A 16,536-nucleotide genomic window follows, 5' to 3' on the forward strand; every position below is an offset into this window, starting at 1 on the left:
GACATTTATGAAGCAAGTATAGTAATTGGATGAGGAATCGTAAAGTCACAGATTAGGATGAAAGTGGTATAAATGGTGATATGTGGTTGAATTCTGGATTGTTTTGAGGGGAAAGCAAATAGTATTTCCTGACGGACTGGATGTGAGCTGAGAGAAACAAAATCAAGGTGACAACAAGGTTGTTCTAGCTTAAGCAACTGGAAGAATTGTGTTGTCATCGATTGACTTGTGGAAGTTTGTGGGAGGAATATGTTTCAGGGTAGGGTGAGCTGTTTGGAAGTTCAGTGTTGGACATACCATGTTTCAGATGTTTTGTCAGACCATCACCAAGGGATGCCAAAGGCAGGTGGATCTGTGATTAATGTTCAGGGGTGTGGGGAATTACATATGAATTATATAATTATATAATTCAATTGAATAATTATATACATTATATATATATAAATAAAAATGGGATGCAAAGTGAGTGCAGAGAGGAACAAGGGCCAAGTACCCTGCAGTTAAAAGGAATGAATGAATTTTATCACAGAACTAGAAAGAATCTCAGGTTCTTCTCAGGTAACAAATGTCCTGAAGGGAAAAAAAAAATCATTATCAGGTGATGTTACTTTATGAAGGAAAGGTAAGAGAACAAGCAAATTATGAACATAATTTAAAGATAGAATTTATTCTCTGATGGTTTACTCATGCAAACTGCACATAAAAGAAAATAGTACAGTTTGTGTAACATTGCAAATATAAGGACTGAAAATGCTAGGTACAGAACTAGTATGACATCCTGAAAGTCAAAATGGAATTTGTGTTTATACAACTAATAATGATTTTTATATTTGCTCAGTACAGACTGATTTACAATGAAAGTTTTGCTAACCTTGGTAAGCTTGTTAACCGTTTACATGACTTCTTACATCTATGTAGTTTTATTTTACAGTTGCAAGAATTCTGTTACCAAAGAACCTTAACTTGCATAAGTAATAAGATGAAAGAAAAATGTACTGAAGGACTTAAGAGTGAAAAATTGAGGCTTTTCCTAACCCATTCAAACTACAATAAAAAATACCCTTCTTACAGAATTCATATTTTGTGCCTTTGAGATAACTCCTTAGAATAATGATATCAAAATCATGATTTGAAACTGATTACTTTAAAATAATGAAATTCGTTGAAAATTAAAAATTTAAGAATTATCAAATAAAAATGCTCTCATTATAATAAGCTAAACAATAAAATTCCCATTATCTTCATACTTAAAGTCCTGAAATGTCATTTATATAATCTGAATGTTTCCCAGTTTGGAACTTAGGCAGGTGGGATATTTCCTTGAATTATCAAGGATATTCCATACAGACTTTTAAAATGTCAGTCTCATTAGGAGATGGCACTGAGACTTTAGCAAATAGTGTAGTATGGATGCAGGACAAACTACACAACTTATTATAAATGCATTACAGATATTTACATAGTGGAATCCTGCTTGAATGCCAGAAGTTGCTACTGGGTAGGACTCATAACTATTTTACAAAGTTTTCTTACGCACATCTACTACTTTTAAAATTTTATGTTTAACAATTTATTCTATTTTAAAATATGTACTGTATTTTGAACATAACTGCAGAATAAAAATAGATAATGGCACATTAGAAAACTAAGTATCCCACAGATGATTGGATAATGAGAAAAGTGTACCTACAATCATCTCATCAGAAACAAGCTACATCATGGAATGTTAGTTATCCAAGCCTGCACAATAATGACTTTTAAACTGCAATCATCTATTGGCCAGCATCACACTGAAGGCATCGTTAAACATTCAAGCAAAGATTGCTGGCATAAACTATTGAAAGACACACACACACACACACACACACGCACACACACATACACAGACACACACACTCTCTCTCATTCATGCAGGCTTCCCACATTATAATTACATTGTTCTAAAGATAGATACTGATTTTTTTTCCACGAGAAACATTATCAAAATTTGCTACTAAAAGATGACAGTGCTTTCACAAGAATAAGTACAAGTTAGCTCGCAAGTACAAGACAATGGGGGTAAACAGTTTTAAATTTTCTAAGTAGTAATTTTAGGCTTTTCTGGCAACCATACCATACTTAATTATGCATAAACTTTGCAGTTTGTAACCTGAAATCTGTAAAAAACAACAATAAAAAAATGAAAAACAAGAGCTAATTTCAAAAATTATTAGATATTTGATAACCCTGTATCATACATTATATAATTTCATATTTCTTAGCCTCAAAACATAGGTGTAAAATATTGAATTTAAGACTTGAAAAATAAAATCATTTTTGAAATGCTGAAAATTCTAAAATTTGTTTACTTAAAACCTTAAATAAAAAAGGAAAATGATTATAAATGACCTTGATTTAGCTTAACAATGTGCATAAAAGCACTGTATGTCTTTACCATGTTTTCACTCACTTAAAAAAAAGTGTTCTTTAATGTTTTTCCTTTTGCATAATGTGCAAAATAAAAGGCAAAAAGATTAAAAGCAAATTTCTATCTTTCTCTTGCCTAGTGCTTTTATGACTCCGTTAACATTACAAAGTCAACAGGGACTATGCAAAACTTTGGTATAAATGATAATACTACTACCATCACAGTTGAGGGTTAAGGGGTGGTCAAAAGAAATGGAAGTGGGAAGAAAGATTCAGTAACACCCCCATTTATTAAAACACCAACAAATTAAAAGTGAAATAAACCACAATGAATTATAATACAATTTACACATTGAGCACAGAAAAATTAATAAATCTACTAATATTTATAAAAAAAGCAAAATCAGTCTTTTTCCAGAGACTAAAAACTGTTTTTCAGTCTGATCAACTGCTGCTACACCAACTTTAGAGCCAAATTTAATTTCAAGTAAAAAAAAAAAAATTTACAACCACAGATTTCGCATAAATGGAAACTGGTCTTTCCTTGATTTCCCTTTGAAGTCACTAATGAGTATCTAAAACTGTTGTACTGCAGGTTTTTAATCAACTTCCTGAGGGCTGTGACTGGGAGGAAGGAGCCATAACGATCTGTGAAAGAGCAGGCTCTGTACTCTGGTCCGCCATCTGGGTGAGGACTGAAGTGGCTACAGCTTCTGCCTTGGAGGTTGAACTGACTCCATTGGATGTGCTGACCGAACTATGCTGTATAGCTTCTGTATGTGGACTACTCGGCACTGAAATGTCTTCTGAACTATCATCTTTATCAGCAGCTGGGTGAAAAAAAGAAAAAGTATTCATTTTCCTAAAATCTGTAAGAATGCACCATTATGCTGAGGCAATATATGGAGTAAAAAGTTAGAAAGCATCTTACAAAACTGATTAGACAAGTTGGTATTACAGGAATTGATATAGGTCATGAAGTAGGCAATTTTACCTGCAATAGGTCAAAAGAAGGCACAACCATGCATATGGAAACATCTGGGTGCCCACTGCCTTATGGAATAGAGTTGAAGAAATATTTGCTAAATAGTGTTAAAGAAAGAAAATGAGGTAGAGTTTGGAAGACAGGCTCTTACAGATACAATCAAACATAAGTATCACATTTAACAAACTCAGTCTGGTTGGCCTACATGTCATTCTTATTATAAGATAAAAATTTATAACCACATGCATAAACAAAATGAATTCTTACATACAAATTACATCTTCAAATTATTCCCTCTGCATTCTCCAGAACTGTATTTATTCTGGCTGATTTTCCATCTATTGCAGCCATGAATGATTATAACACCTGATTCTAATGATGCATACATATGAGAATAAGCAATATTTAGAATCTAAATGCCACCAGCTGTTATAGTTGCATGAATAAATTGGGATTCAAGTAAAAATCCATACAAAACTCTAAACATTGCAACTGAAAAGATACTCAGGAAAAGGCATTCTAAGTATTTACAAAAATAAATCTGCAAATACTTAGACCTGAACAAGTCTTACACCCTTATTTTAATAGAACAGAATCCAGTAATTTCATTTAGTAAAAATTTGATATAGATAATACACAAATATTTATAGTATATGTAAGTTATGAGGAACAATGATAACATGAACACCTGGGAACCGTGCCGCCAACCTAAGAGAGAACACTGCCATTAACACTTCTGCTTCCTGGAGGTTCCTGTCCTCACCAAAGGTAATCACCACTCTGACATTTCTTTAACCATTCTCTTGTTTTTCCTTTGTAGTTTTACCACATAGGTATGTATCCCTAAGCAACATAGTTCAGCTGTTTATTCTGAAACATTTTAAAAACAGTATCACACTGGATGTACTCTTTGGAACCTTGCTTTTTTCACTTGGCATTAAAACTTTTTTTTATTCAGTGTTCAGAAGTGACAATAAGTAGGCTTTTAAAATCAAATCTGAGAATGTATATTGGCCTGCTTACTGATGGCCAGATGCCCATTCTGAAAGTCAATTAGTAAAAAATATTGTGGATATCTTATGAAGCAGGACTTAGCCTATGATTTGCAATGTAGAAGATGCAGAGGGGGATACCTGATAGTGTCAACTTTAGCTAAAAAAAAATTATTAATCTTGTGCATTTTCTGAAATAAAGTTTTTACAGAATTTTTCAACATCTGCCTCAAATCCATGCATTTTTGAAAAGCAGGTTTTAAAATACATTAATGAGATGGAACCCCATCTTTTCTATAACATGCTATAAATCAAAACCATACCCCTGGATACTTGACCTCAAGGTACAATAAAACAACAACAACAAAACCAACCACCAGTAGTAGTATTCCTTTAAAAATCATACAAAATGGAATGAATACTTAAAAAATTATAGATTCAGATGGTATATATGCAGGTGTGTTACACGGGTATATTGTGCAATAGAAGTTTGGGCTTCTACTGAACCTATCACTGAAATAGTGAACATAGCACCCAATAGGTAGTTTCTCAACTAATGCCCCCCTTCCCCTCTACTTTTCTGATCAAGCAATAATAAATGTTATAAAATATTTATAATTCAGATATTAAAATAGCCAATCATTACATGTACAAAGAAAACAAAACACTGGCAATGACAGTTTAACTGGAGGGAATACTAAAAAGCTCTATTTGTTTATTTCACCACTATTCTTTTTTTTTTTTTTTTTTTTGAGATGGAGTCTCGCTCTGTCACCCAGGCTGGAGTGCAGTGGCCGGATCTCAGCTCACTGCAAGCTCCGCCTCCCGGGTTCACGCCATTCTCCTGCCTCAGCCTCCCGAGTAGCTGGGACTACAGGCGCCCGCCACCTCGCCCGGCTAATTTTTTGTATTTTTTAGTAGAGACGGGGTTTCACCGTGTTAGCCAGCATAGTCTCCATCTCCTGACCTCGTGATCCGCCCATCTCGGCCTCTCAAAGTGCTGAGATTACAGGCTTGAGCCACCGCGCCCGGCCCACCACTATTCTTTAAAAGAACAACAGGCTGACGTTTCCCTGAATGTTGAGTTCAAGGGATACACCAGCTTTTAAAAATAAAGAGGCTGATCTGTGATGAGTGGTATAAGGAAATGTAAATACATACTGGAGGCAACAACTCAAAATGAAAACAGTAAATTATAAAGGATGAATGCTTACCTACAGACTTTCAGAATTAGTAAGAGCAATGTGATATATTTGCACCTATGTCCAGTTCTAGGTGAGGGGAGAAAATGACTGGTGTAATCACAAGCACTAGAGAGATACAGAAAGCCATGGTGTACTCACAGAGCCACTTCTAGCTCTATCTAAGCTAAAAGAAACCAGCTGTTTGGCAATTCCGTAATCTTGAAAGTTCTCTACCTATGTCCACAAGTTTCTTTTTCTTATTTGAGATAGGGTCTCCCTGTCACCCAGGCTGGAGTATTATGGCACAATCACAGCTCACTGCAGCCTTGAACTCTTGGGCTCAAGTGATCCTCTTGCCTCAGACTCCCAAGTAGCTGGGACTATAGGTGTGTGCCAAATTGTCTGGCTTTTTTAAACTTTCTGTGGAGATAGGGTCCCGCTATTTCACCCAGACTGGTCTTGAAGTCATGGGCTCAAACAATCTTCCCGCCTTGGGGTCCCAAAGTGTTGGGACTACAAGGCATGAGCCACAGTGCCTGGCTCATACATTTTTTCAGTAATAAAAGTATTTGTGGTTGATTAGTCCCTAAGAAGCTTTTCTTCCAATTTATAATTATAGAGACAATTATAATACAACTTTAATTATGCCCAGGTCTGAAGAATGTGAATTCATGGCAATAACATCACTTTTGTGCTTTATTCTTCATGGAACCCAAATATTTAAAACGTACTCTTTATTATTTTCATTCAGATTTTATATTACTTAACTGTTGGGGTGACTGTCATGGTTTTCCCATGACTGAGGGGTCTTCTTAGGAAGTTGGACTTTCAGTGCTAAAACTGGGTGGGACAGACCCTATGGCTGTGACTTAGTACTTTCACCTTTACTTGAAAGATTTTGTAACATTCCTTAATTTCTACTAAATCTTAGTTTTGATTCACAAATGTCTTTAAAGATTTAGCTAGTATTACAACTCACCACTGTTAGCAAGAGCTGTGCACTACAACATAATGAAGAGTGTAAATTTTTCAAAGGTATTCACTTAGTCAATCTCTGTATCTGTTTTTACTACTACACAACAGAGAAGTCAGACTTATTTCAAACATTTCAAATTTGAAAATATAAATTACTTGAAAATTTCTACAAAATCCAATTATCTCCCAAGAGCTGAAGAGAATTAATTTTATGGTAGAACTATATTTCAGTTAATTTGATTACTTACATGACTAGACAGGAATAAAGATAGGAGTATTTCCAAACAACAAAAATATCCTATTCATTTCTTATATTCTCATAACTTAGTACTTTATGTACTAAAAATGTATTAATCTAGATTTTCAGTCATTTTATGTAAGTATACAGCATATAAACCTGCGCATCTATACACTTAAGATATCTCTGTAAATCGACTGTCAAAATGAATAACTGGTTTGCATCTGCTGAGCATACACTGCCTGGACAATAGAGTCAAAACTGTTGGGACAATCTAATAAATTATCAAAGATTTAAAAATTACAGGTAATTTTGAATTGGATACAATTTAAGAGGCCAGTTAACTTCCTTTTAATTTTATAAAATCATTTGTTTATTTCCTTTTAACCTATCAAAATTCAAGAGAGATTTCTTGTTAAAAAAATCATGTATGCATAAATGCTGAACTCAGTAGCTTCTATAGGAAATTATGTTAAGTCAGATGGGAACCATAATGGCCTCATCCCTGAAGCAATCATTGTTAATATAAATCCCAAACATATTTCTATATGGTTCCAATTTACTCCACAATGTGTTTCACCATCCTGTCAAAATTACTAGATATCAAATAACCAAGATTTATATGCTCAAAACTGACAAAAATCAGCGTTCTAAATATATGTGGCAGTTGAGAGTTGCTAAATCTACGGAATCTTTTAAATTAAAAAATATTGCCCATTCTGATGAAACTGCTTACAATGACTACAAGTAAAGATGGTGGCCATTAAGTTTTATCGTGAGCACCTGAGGAACTGTTTGCATCCAATACAAAATGTTTCTTTCTTTTGAATTACTGACACTGGCAAATTGAAATGAAGTGGATACATATGGTTGAAACAATCTTCACATTTACAAATATCCTGAAATATCACTAAATCATAAAGACGTAAGCTGTGGGTTATATATTATAAATGTTGCCTAATGCATTCCCAACTCTGTTATTTGTTACAAATTGGTATACTATGGACAAAATTGGCCATTTATTCAAGAGTAACAGCTGGTTCCAACACTGTGGATCTTATCAAAAACGGACTTTACAAAAGGGAAAAGGCACAATTAACCTCTAAAATGCTGAAAACAAAAGAATCTCATTGTTTGGGAAAACATTTAGGAGGAAACATATAAGCAGATAATTTAAGTACTGTTCCCGTTTTAGCATTTTTATAACTATCTAGATAATGTCAATATAAAGTCTACCACAATAAAAACATTACACAATGCTGACATTATCTAAGAAAGAATAACAACATCTGATACCATAAAGGGATATCAAATATTGTTAAAGGCAGTCAGCTGATTTTAAAAAGAAAAATATCATCATTACTGAATGGAGGCTGGGAAAAAAGTAGTGTTTCACCCTGTCAATCTAAGACAAAGTGTTACCCTGAGAAGATGAACAAAATATCATCAAGTACTTACAGTATATTTTAAATTATCAGCTAATCCATTTTGTTGATCTATAGTAATGCTTAGGAAAAAAGCTAGAAACAGGAAAACTCAAACTCTCTAGATTCTAAAAAAGTATACCTCTTTACTGCATTCTATAATAACCTTACAGAAATTCTGATATTTAATCTTAAATATTTTTAAGATCCATTTTTAAAGTAGCAGCTCAGTTCACTCTGGCGGTATTTCACTGACGTAGCCTAAGGCTATAGGTAATGGAACATTACTCACTATGATAGCCAGATTTCTTCTGCATGGCGGTTACAGGGCAATCTTTATGAGCCAGAAGAAGCTGTTTCAGCTGTGCCACTTCATTTCTCAGCAGGGTGACTTCACTCTGGAGAAGAAACAACTTATGTACCTTACCACAAACTAAACATATATTTTACTGTTTAAAACAAGCGAGGATTAAGGTATGAAAATTGGACATCACTGGCAGAACATTAAAAACAAAGAAAATATGCTGATTAAATATGTCTAATCAGTACATGGCAGCTTTTATATTTTAGCATTTATTAAAAAGCTGTAACTTGAATAAAAATTTAAGTAAGATAATGCCACAACTGGATAGTATTTTGAAATTGTTTCCATTTCCTTGGGACTTCCTATATATTATAGGTAACCTGTTGAAAGTATTTTTATTTTATATATGTTACATGCTCTTCTGATTACTTAAAAAGAAACATCAAGGGAGTCAGGATGAATTTTCACCAATTCCATTCACTTAAAAATGAAAAATTCATCCTAGATATTCAATTAAGCAGGTTTCTAGTTTCCTAGAAACCACGAGAAGCTCCACAGGGGAAACCAAAATAACCAAAGAATCATGGATACCTAAAATTCACTGCAAGGCACTCTTGCTGGACACTGAAACCAATGAAACTAGATATAACATTTAAATGGCTTAGTTGCCTTTGACCCAGGCAATTTGTACACATCTAAATTTAAATCTGCTAAATCAATGGAGATTTGTCCTGATCTTCAGAATGAGTACTTCAGCCATTGTTTGGGATACATTAATCTGGTAAAAAGTTCCAAATTGAGCAAGTCCGACTAATTCCTTTGAGTTACCCCAAATATTAAAAACACATAAGTCAGTGATCATTACCAATATTCAAGAGTTAGAAATAATATGAATTTAATAAACTGGTATCATAAAAAATTCTTAACTTACAAATACCTCTACTTACTTGGACTTACAATAACTAAAACCATTCAGATTTCATCCATGAACCAAAAAGTAAATTAGAAAATATAGCAAACAGGTATACATAAAAGCTCAGGCATGACATTTTCTACCTTATTTCTTAACCAGAAAGCTGAATATAAAATAATTTAGCAGGCCGGCCTGGTGGCTCACGCCTGTGATCCCAGCACTTTGGAAGGCTGAGGCAGTTGGATCACTTGAGGTCAGGAGTTCGAGACCAGCCTGGCCAACATGCTGAAACCCTGTCTCTACAAAAAATACAAAAAATAGTTGGGCATGGTGGCGGGTACCTGTAATCCCAGCTACCTTGGGAGGCTGAGGCAGGGGAATTGCTTGAATCCAGGAAGCAGAGGCTGCAGTGAGGTGAGGTTGCGCCACTGCACTCCAGCCTTGGTGACAGAATGAGACTCCGTCTCAAAAAAAATAAATAAGAATTTAGCAGACCTGGGCCTCCATAGTGATAAATGACAGAAACACAAAAATCAAAAGAATAAAAGTTAAGCAATCTAAAGGCAATCTATTGGGTCAAACAGTTTCTCTAAAGGCAATCTATTGGGTCAAACAGTTTCTCACACCCCAATAACAATGAACTACATCACTGTATTTAAGTACAGAACAAAAATTGATGCTCATAATAACTCTACACCATTAATTAAGAGATTAAATTATTTAGAATACTATATTTCAGGCAAGAATAGGTAGACGGTAATCAAAGTACAAAAGGTAAAATTTAAAACAGTTCTGCTTGAAAAGATAAGCTGTCATTTAGAAAACACCTTCTGCAACTGGTGTCAATAATGCTAATTATAGCTCAGTATTGATGACACTATTGATGAAACCATGTTATGAATAATCCAGTGTATATTCCCCAATGTATATCACCCATCCTGTCAGCTTGATTTTAAGACTGACATCTACAAGTTTCTCTCATTAAATCCCGTAACAGGAAATGGGCTGGATATTTATTTTTAGTCAAGAATATACAATCTTTAACAATCTGGTGATGGTGACCATGATTTTCAACTCTTAACTGCTCTTCCGATATACTCTATCCTTTAACACCAAACACTAGTAATGCTTCAAGCCTGTCATACACTTGCTGCCTTCACATTAGCCTGAACAATTTGAAATAACCAGTATTTGTCTTGACACACAAAAATAACAGTTTGAAATTGCTACCTAAATACATACTGTTGTCTTTATCTTCTCTTCTTTGTCTTGCTAAATATTTTATTTATCTTTAAGTGCCAACTCAGTACAGTTTAGACTACATAGGAAAATAAGTTAGATGCCTATTTCTGTGTTCCCACAGCCATATACTTTTGTGTGTATATATACAGATCTCTTCCATAGTACTTATCACACTGGATTGTAACTTTTGGTGTACTCGTTTGCTACCTCTCCCAGACTGAGAATTTCTTGAAGGCAGAACATATCTTTTTCTTGGTATCCCCAGAGCATAGCATATTGCCTGATATGGACTGAGTAGACAGACATATTTTAGAGAGGACCATGTAATTCTATGTCTAGGAGGTAAAAAATATCAAAGAAGGTGAAATAAAAAACCTTGAATAATATGAATCTGGTCAGAGGTCCTAACTTCATAATTTATACCAATAATCTCCCTGATACAGTTACATTGTTAATTTTCTCAGTTATGAAAATTGGCATATTATATAGTATCACCTCAATTACAGAACTTTAAAAATCACAAATGCCTTCTCTCTTAAACACTCTATACACTCATAATAAACCATATTATGAAACAAAATGCTGTATGTGATAAAAGTATTGAAAGTGTTATGCGTTGGCTAATTGATATAAAATAATTGATTTAAAAATAAACTGCGTGTGTTGGCTCATGCCTGTAATCCCAGCACTTTGGGAGACTGAGGCGGGCAGATAACTTGAGGTCAGGAGTTTAAGACCAGCCTGGCCAATGTGGTGAAACCCTGTCGCTAAATATAAGAATTAGCTGGGTGTGGTGGCGCATGCTTGTAATCCCAGCTACTTGGAAGGCTGAGGCAGGAGAACTGCTTGAACCAAGAGGTGGAGGTTGCACCACTGCATTCCAGCCTGGGCTACAGAGTGAGACTCAGTCTCAAAAAAATAAATAAATACACACACACAAATTATCTCTTTAAATAGGCAGGTCTGAAACTGATGAACAAGACATCAGTTTCTATATTTCAAACTTAACTGTTGGTGGTGTTCTGGTTGTTGATCTAATTAGACTACCTGGTTTACTAACATATAGATGTAAAGATGCCACTAGCTAGGAAAGGTTAATGAACATCGAGGACTGAAGAGGTACAGTACTTGATTCTTGTTACAGCGTACATTTGTGCTAACTGAATTTTAATTGGCATTAACTTGGGGAAACAATGGAAAAGGCCAAGAAGAAGAAACTAAAAATTAAAGCTTTTGCACATTATTTTGTTTTTTAATTTCTGTTACTCTTATTTCTTTTAAAAAACTCTGCACATTCTTATATATAAATTTGCATGTATCTAAAAAGTATAACATACAAGCATGCTGTAAATATTTATCCAAAATTCAAATAACCAATTTTTCCACTACACCTTTTAAATAGCAGAAATGGTTAAGAAATAAACCAACAAATTCAAGGCGTGCATAACAGAAATTCAGTCCAATTTTTTACATTGTCCTGATCTAAAATGTTTTACAGTAACATTTTCCTAATGATGATTCTGAAGCTCAAAAGTGACTTTTGGATGACAGGTTACAAATTAAATATTGTATTATTACTGTACTCTAATAGTTGATTTCATTAAAAGATGGTATCACCACTAGACTAAAACCAGTAAATGAGACACAATTACTGGCTAGGAATTGGGACTGAGAGAAATACTACAAAGCAAACACAGCTGGGGTGCAGGTTAGGCATGAGGGTGGGTCAAACCTTGAAGAAGTAGATTAACTGAGCTGCACGCAAGCCCTAGTAAGTATAAGCATATGCTAGTGGTAAAGACCAGGTCAAGGAGGGGTTGGAAATAGGATGCTCATGCAGGTAAAGGTTTTATAACTGAATTAGTTAGAAGGGGCAAAACCTAAGTGGTTCCTAAGTCATATATATATATATATATATATATACACACACACACACACACACATTTATTTATTTTAGTAGAGATGGGGTTTCACCATGTTGGCCAGGCTGGTCTTGAACTCCCGACCTCAAGTGATCTACCTGCCTCAGCCTCCCGAAGTGCTGGAATTACAGAAGTGAGCCACTGCTGTTGGCTTCATTTATGATAAACATAGTACATTCAACAAACTACTCCAAGCATTTAAGAATTTTAGTCTCATGTACACACGCATAAAGGAAATACTGTATTCTTAAAAATATAGGCATGATTTATTACTATTCAGATAAGATGGCTGCATAAATCATGATTTTAATTCTGAAATCTTTCTACTAAGAAAGATCAGAAGACAGAGAGAGAAGGGGCTGCTACACAAATATAATGGGAAGACTCCTTAAGTTCCTATACACAGAGACCTCAGAATGTAAAAAAAGAGAAGTTACATACACAGACAAAACCAGTTTGCTCAAGCCAAAATAAATATCAAGGGGATGTTCAGCCACAAAAAGACTTAATATTAAATGAAAAAAAATGTACACCTCTTACTATCTGTTTTGTGGATTACTTTAGATTAGATTTTAATTGGATTCAGCCTCCAAAGTCCTCCTGGTTATACTAGCTAGCTACTATTTGTGAGTTAGTATACTTGCAGGATATGTTAGTTATCTTCCTGGGTCATTCTGAAGATGAAGTTAAATAAGGGATATAAAAGCATTTTGAAAATGTAAAAGTCCCATTCAAACATGAGAAATCATCACTTTGTCAAAGTAAAACGTATTTGGGAAGATGGAGCAGATGCTAAAAGAAATTATTATTCTGGTCTAAAATCTAATGTAAATTATTTTGTCATTACCTGTACCACGGCTCCACTCTAATAATGTGGCTACTCAAAGGTTATTTACATAGCAGCAAACAAATTTTTCTTACATTGTCTTTGTAATGTAAATCAGCCTGCTGAAATAATCACATGATTGCCAACTGACTAATCAAAACTTTTATTGATATTTGGCCATTAATATCAGGTATTCCCTAAATTAATGATCTTTGACTTTCTACTTCAGCCTTACCCCCAAAATTAAGGAAACAGTATTGAACAGTTTCTTATTTTGCGAAATTCTCACTGCTATGAATTTTTAAAATGTTTAGTCCTCACAAAAGGCAGTTAAGTATCAAGATTCCCTCCACACAGTTCCAAGGGTTATCGTGGAATGTAAAACCTTACACATGAAAACAAACTAGTTTTTTAAAAATTTATATTTTTAACAGAAAAAAGGATGACAGAGTTCTCACTAGAGCCATAAAATATTTTGGAAACACTTTGCAAAATGAATTGGAATGACTCCTTTCCTATTCTCACACTTTAATTACTTGTTTCATGTCTGTCTCCTTTGCTAGACCACAAATTCTGTAAGTGCAAAGACAATGTCTTTTTCGCTGTTACCCAGATCTAATAATATGCCTTGCACACAACAGATGCATAATGACAGAATGAAAAATAACTAGCATTTGCACAGTATAGTTACAACACTTTTCTATATCTTATTTCAGTTGCTTTTCATAACAGTACTTACTCTATCAGTGTGACGGAGAAACAAAGGCTTAGGAAGATTCTTAGTAAAGGCTTCAAATATAAGTATTAGATCTCAAACTCAGAATAAGATGCATGAGATGACCGCAGCTACACTAATACCCCTTTCTTTCATCTAGAATATAGTTAAGAACTCAGTGGAAAAAAGCGGAAGACAGTTAGATCATAGAATTCAGAAATTATAACAAACAGGTATTATAAAGTATCTTCCAATTATTGCTATTTTTTCCTATTTCAAGTGATAAATACTGAAATAAGATATTGTCTGGTACCAGAAATAAAAGATTTAATCTCATTTTCTATAAGTCAATGAACCAATAAACAAAACCTTTTCCACATCATTAACTTATAAGTAAATTCTAGCTATAAAAGTGTGCTTTTATTAATTTATCGTGCTTCCACTCCACACACATTTTGCAGTATCTAAGTTATTAGGTTGGTGCAAATGGAATCACGGCTTTTGCCATTAAAAGTAATGGCAAAACATACTTTTAATGGCAAAAACTGTGATTCCATTTGCACCAACCTAATATAACAGCCAAATCCACACAAAAATAATTATCAAGTTGTACCCACAGAGTAAATGTTAAGCAGCTACTGTTAGTAAAGAAAAGGAATCTGCTTTTTGTTCATAAGGAAACATGCTACATTTATAAACTGAAAATTAACCCCCACAATGAGTATAACTGAAAGACAAAGCTTATAAACAGTAAAAACCATTTCAAGTAAAAGATAACAAAATTAACAAAACAGATATTACTTTAAAAATACAATAATTGGCTGGGTGCAGTGGCTCATGCCTGTGATCCCAGCACTTTGGGAGGCCGAGGCGGGCAGATCACCTGAGGTTGGGAGTTCGAGACTAGCCTGACCAATGTGGAGAAACCCGTCTCTACTAAAAATACAAAATTAGCCGGGCGTGGTGGCGCCTGCCTGTAATCCCAGCTACTCAGGAGGCTGAGGCAGGAGAATCACTTAAACCCGGGAGGGGGAGGTAGCGGTAAGCTGAGATTGCACCACTGCACTCTAGCCTGAGGAACAAGAGCAAAACTCTGTCTCAAAAACAAACAAACAAACAAACAAAAAACCCAATAATTTATAACCAACAGTATTCAATTTTTGGTCTAGATTACCATAAATGTCTCTAATATAATTTGATGAAATTGCTCTTTTAGCAATGATTTGGGAAAACTAAAACAATACTAAATTTAGTGAATGCGGCAATAAGGCTGAATATATTTTCTTTTTTTTTTTTTTTTTTTTGAGACGGAATCTCGCTCTGTCGCCCAGGCTGGAGTGCAGTGGCGCGACTCAGCTCACTACAAGCTCCGCCTCCCGGGTTTACGCCATTCTCCTGCCTCAGCCTCCTGAGTAGCTGGGACTACAGGTGCCCGCCACCTCGCCCGGCTAGTTTTTTGTATTTTTTAGTAGAGACGGGGTTTCACCGTGTTAGCCAGGATGGTCTCGATCTCCTGACCTCGTGATCCGCCCGTCTCGGCCTCCCAAAGTGCTGGGATTACAGGCTTGAGCCACCGTGCCCGGCCCTATATTTTCTTTAAGACCTAATATGTATTTGGTAAAAATATGAACAATCATACCTCAACACTTGCTAAACCTTGTATCACATATAAAACTTATAAGTAAACTATGGGTCATTACTGCCCACTACACTGATCAGCTAAGCTTGCATGTCACATGAAGGATCATCAAGGAAATACAGAATTGATTAAAGTTTTCACATAAAGTAGGGTATAATTATTTCTTTGACATTCAATTTTCCTTACAAGTCATTCTGTTCTTCACAGTTAACGGTTTTGCTGTTGGCAGACTGAAGGAAATTTTTCTCCCTGAATCTATTATAGGCATGTTAACTCTTCACACTCTGAAAGCTAAAATCTGTCACATTTAAAAAACTTATTTTACTTGACAAATAAGTAGAAAACAACAAAAAGTCAAAATAATATATCGACTTGAAACAATAACAGAAAGTCATAGTTGAAGTACCCTTTCTTTCCAAACCATCCACACTCTCAATTCCCTCCTCACCATTGTTTGCACGTTGGTACATGTCATTCCTAAAATGCTAACTATACTTAGGGAGTCATTTTTATACCAGTTCCTATACCTATGCATTTACCCATCTAACTGTAAACCTTTTTATTAATAAGAAAGGATTATGCTTTATTAAGCATAATAATAATGCTTAATTAAGATGCAACTGACCTTTTTTGGTAATTTACTGAGGTGAAATTCATATAACATAAAGGTAATCAGTTTAAACTGGCATTTAGTACATTCACAATGTTGTGCAACTACCACCCTCTGTCTAGTAACAAAACATTTCCATCGCTCCAAAGTAAAACCCCTTA

The 16,536-nt window shown here is 34.7% G+C and overlaps 1 protein-coding gene across 4 annotated transcripts in view; it reads right to left on the reverse strand.

The window, feature by feature from the left end:
• Positions 1–639: 639 nt before the first annotated feature.
• Positions 640–16,536, reverse strand: part of ATF2 (activating transcription factor 2) — a 91,598-nt gene continuing 75,701 nt past the window's right edge. For 3 of the 4 annotated variants that reach the window (XR_002516163.2, XM_021923731.1, XM_017946674.3), the window contains 2 exons: positions 8,497–8,602; positions 640–3,236 (listed from right to left, as the gene is read on the reverse strand). Coding sequence is in view for 3 of the 4 variants with exons in the window: in XM_021923731.1 (XP_021779423.1) it covers positions 3,010–3,236; positions 8,497–8,602 (333 nt within the window). In the remaining variant the exon portion in view is untranslated. Of the gene's footprint in view, positions 3,237–3,400; positions 3,489–8,496; positions 8,603–16,536 lie in introns of all 4 variants that reach the window. The other variant, XM_021923730.2, reaches the window with a different exon arrangement.

Source organism: Papio anubis, chromosome 10 (assembly GCF_008728515.1).
Source record: "Papio anubis isolate 15944 chromosome 10, Panubis1.0, whole genome shotgun sequence".
Taxonomy (NCBI): Eukaryota; Metazoa; Chordata; class Mammalia; order Primates; family Cercopithecidae; genus Papio; species Papio anubis.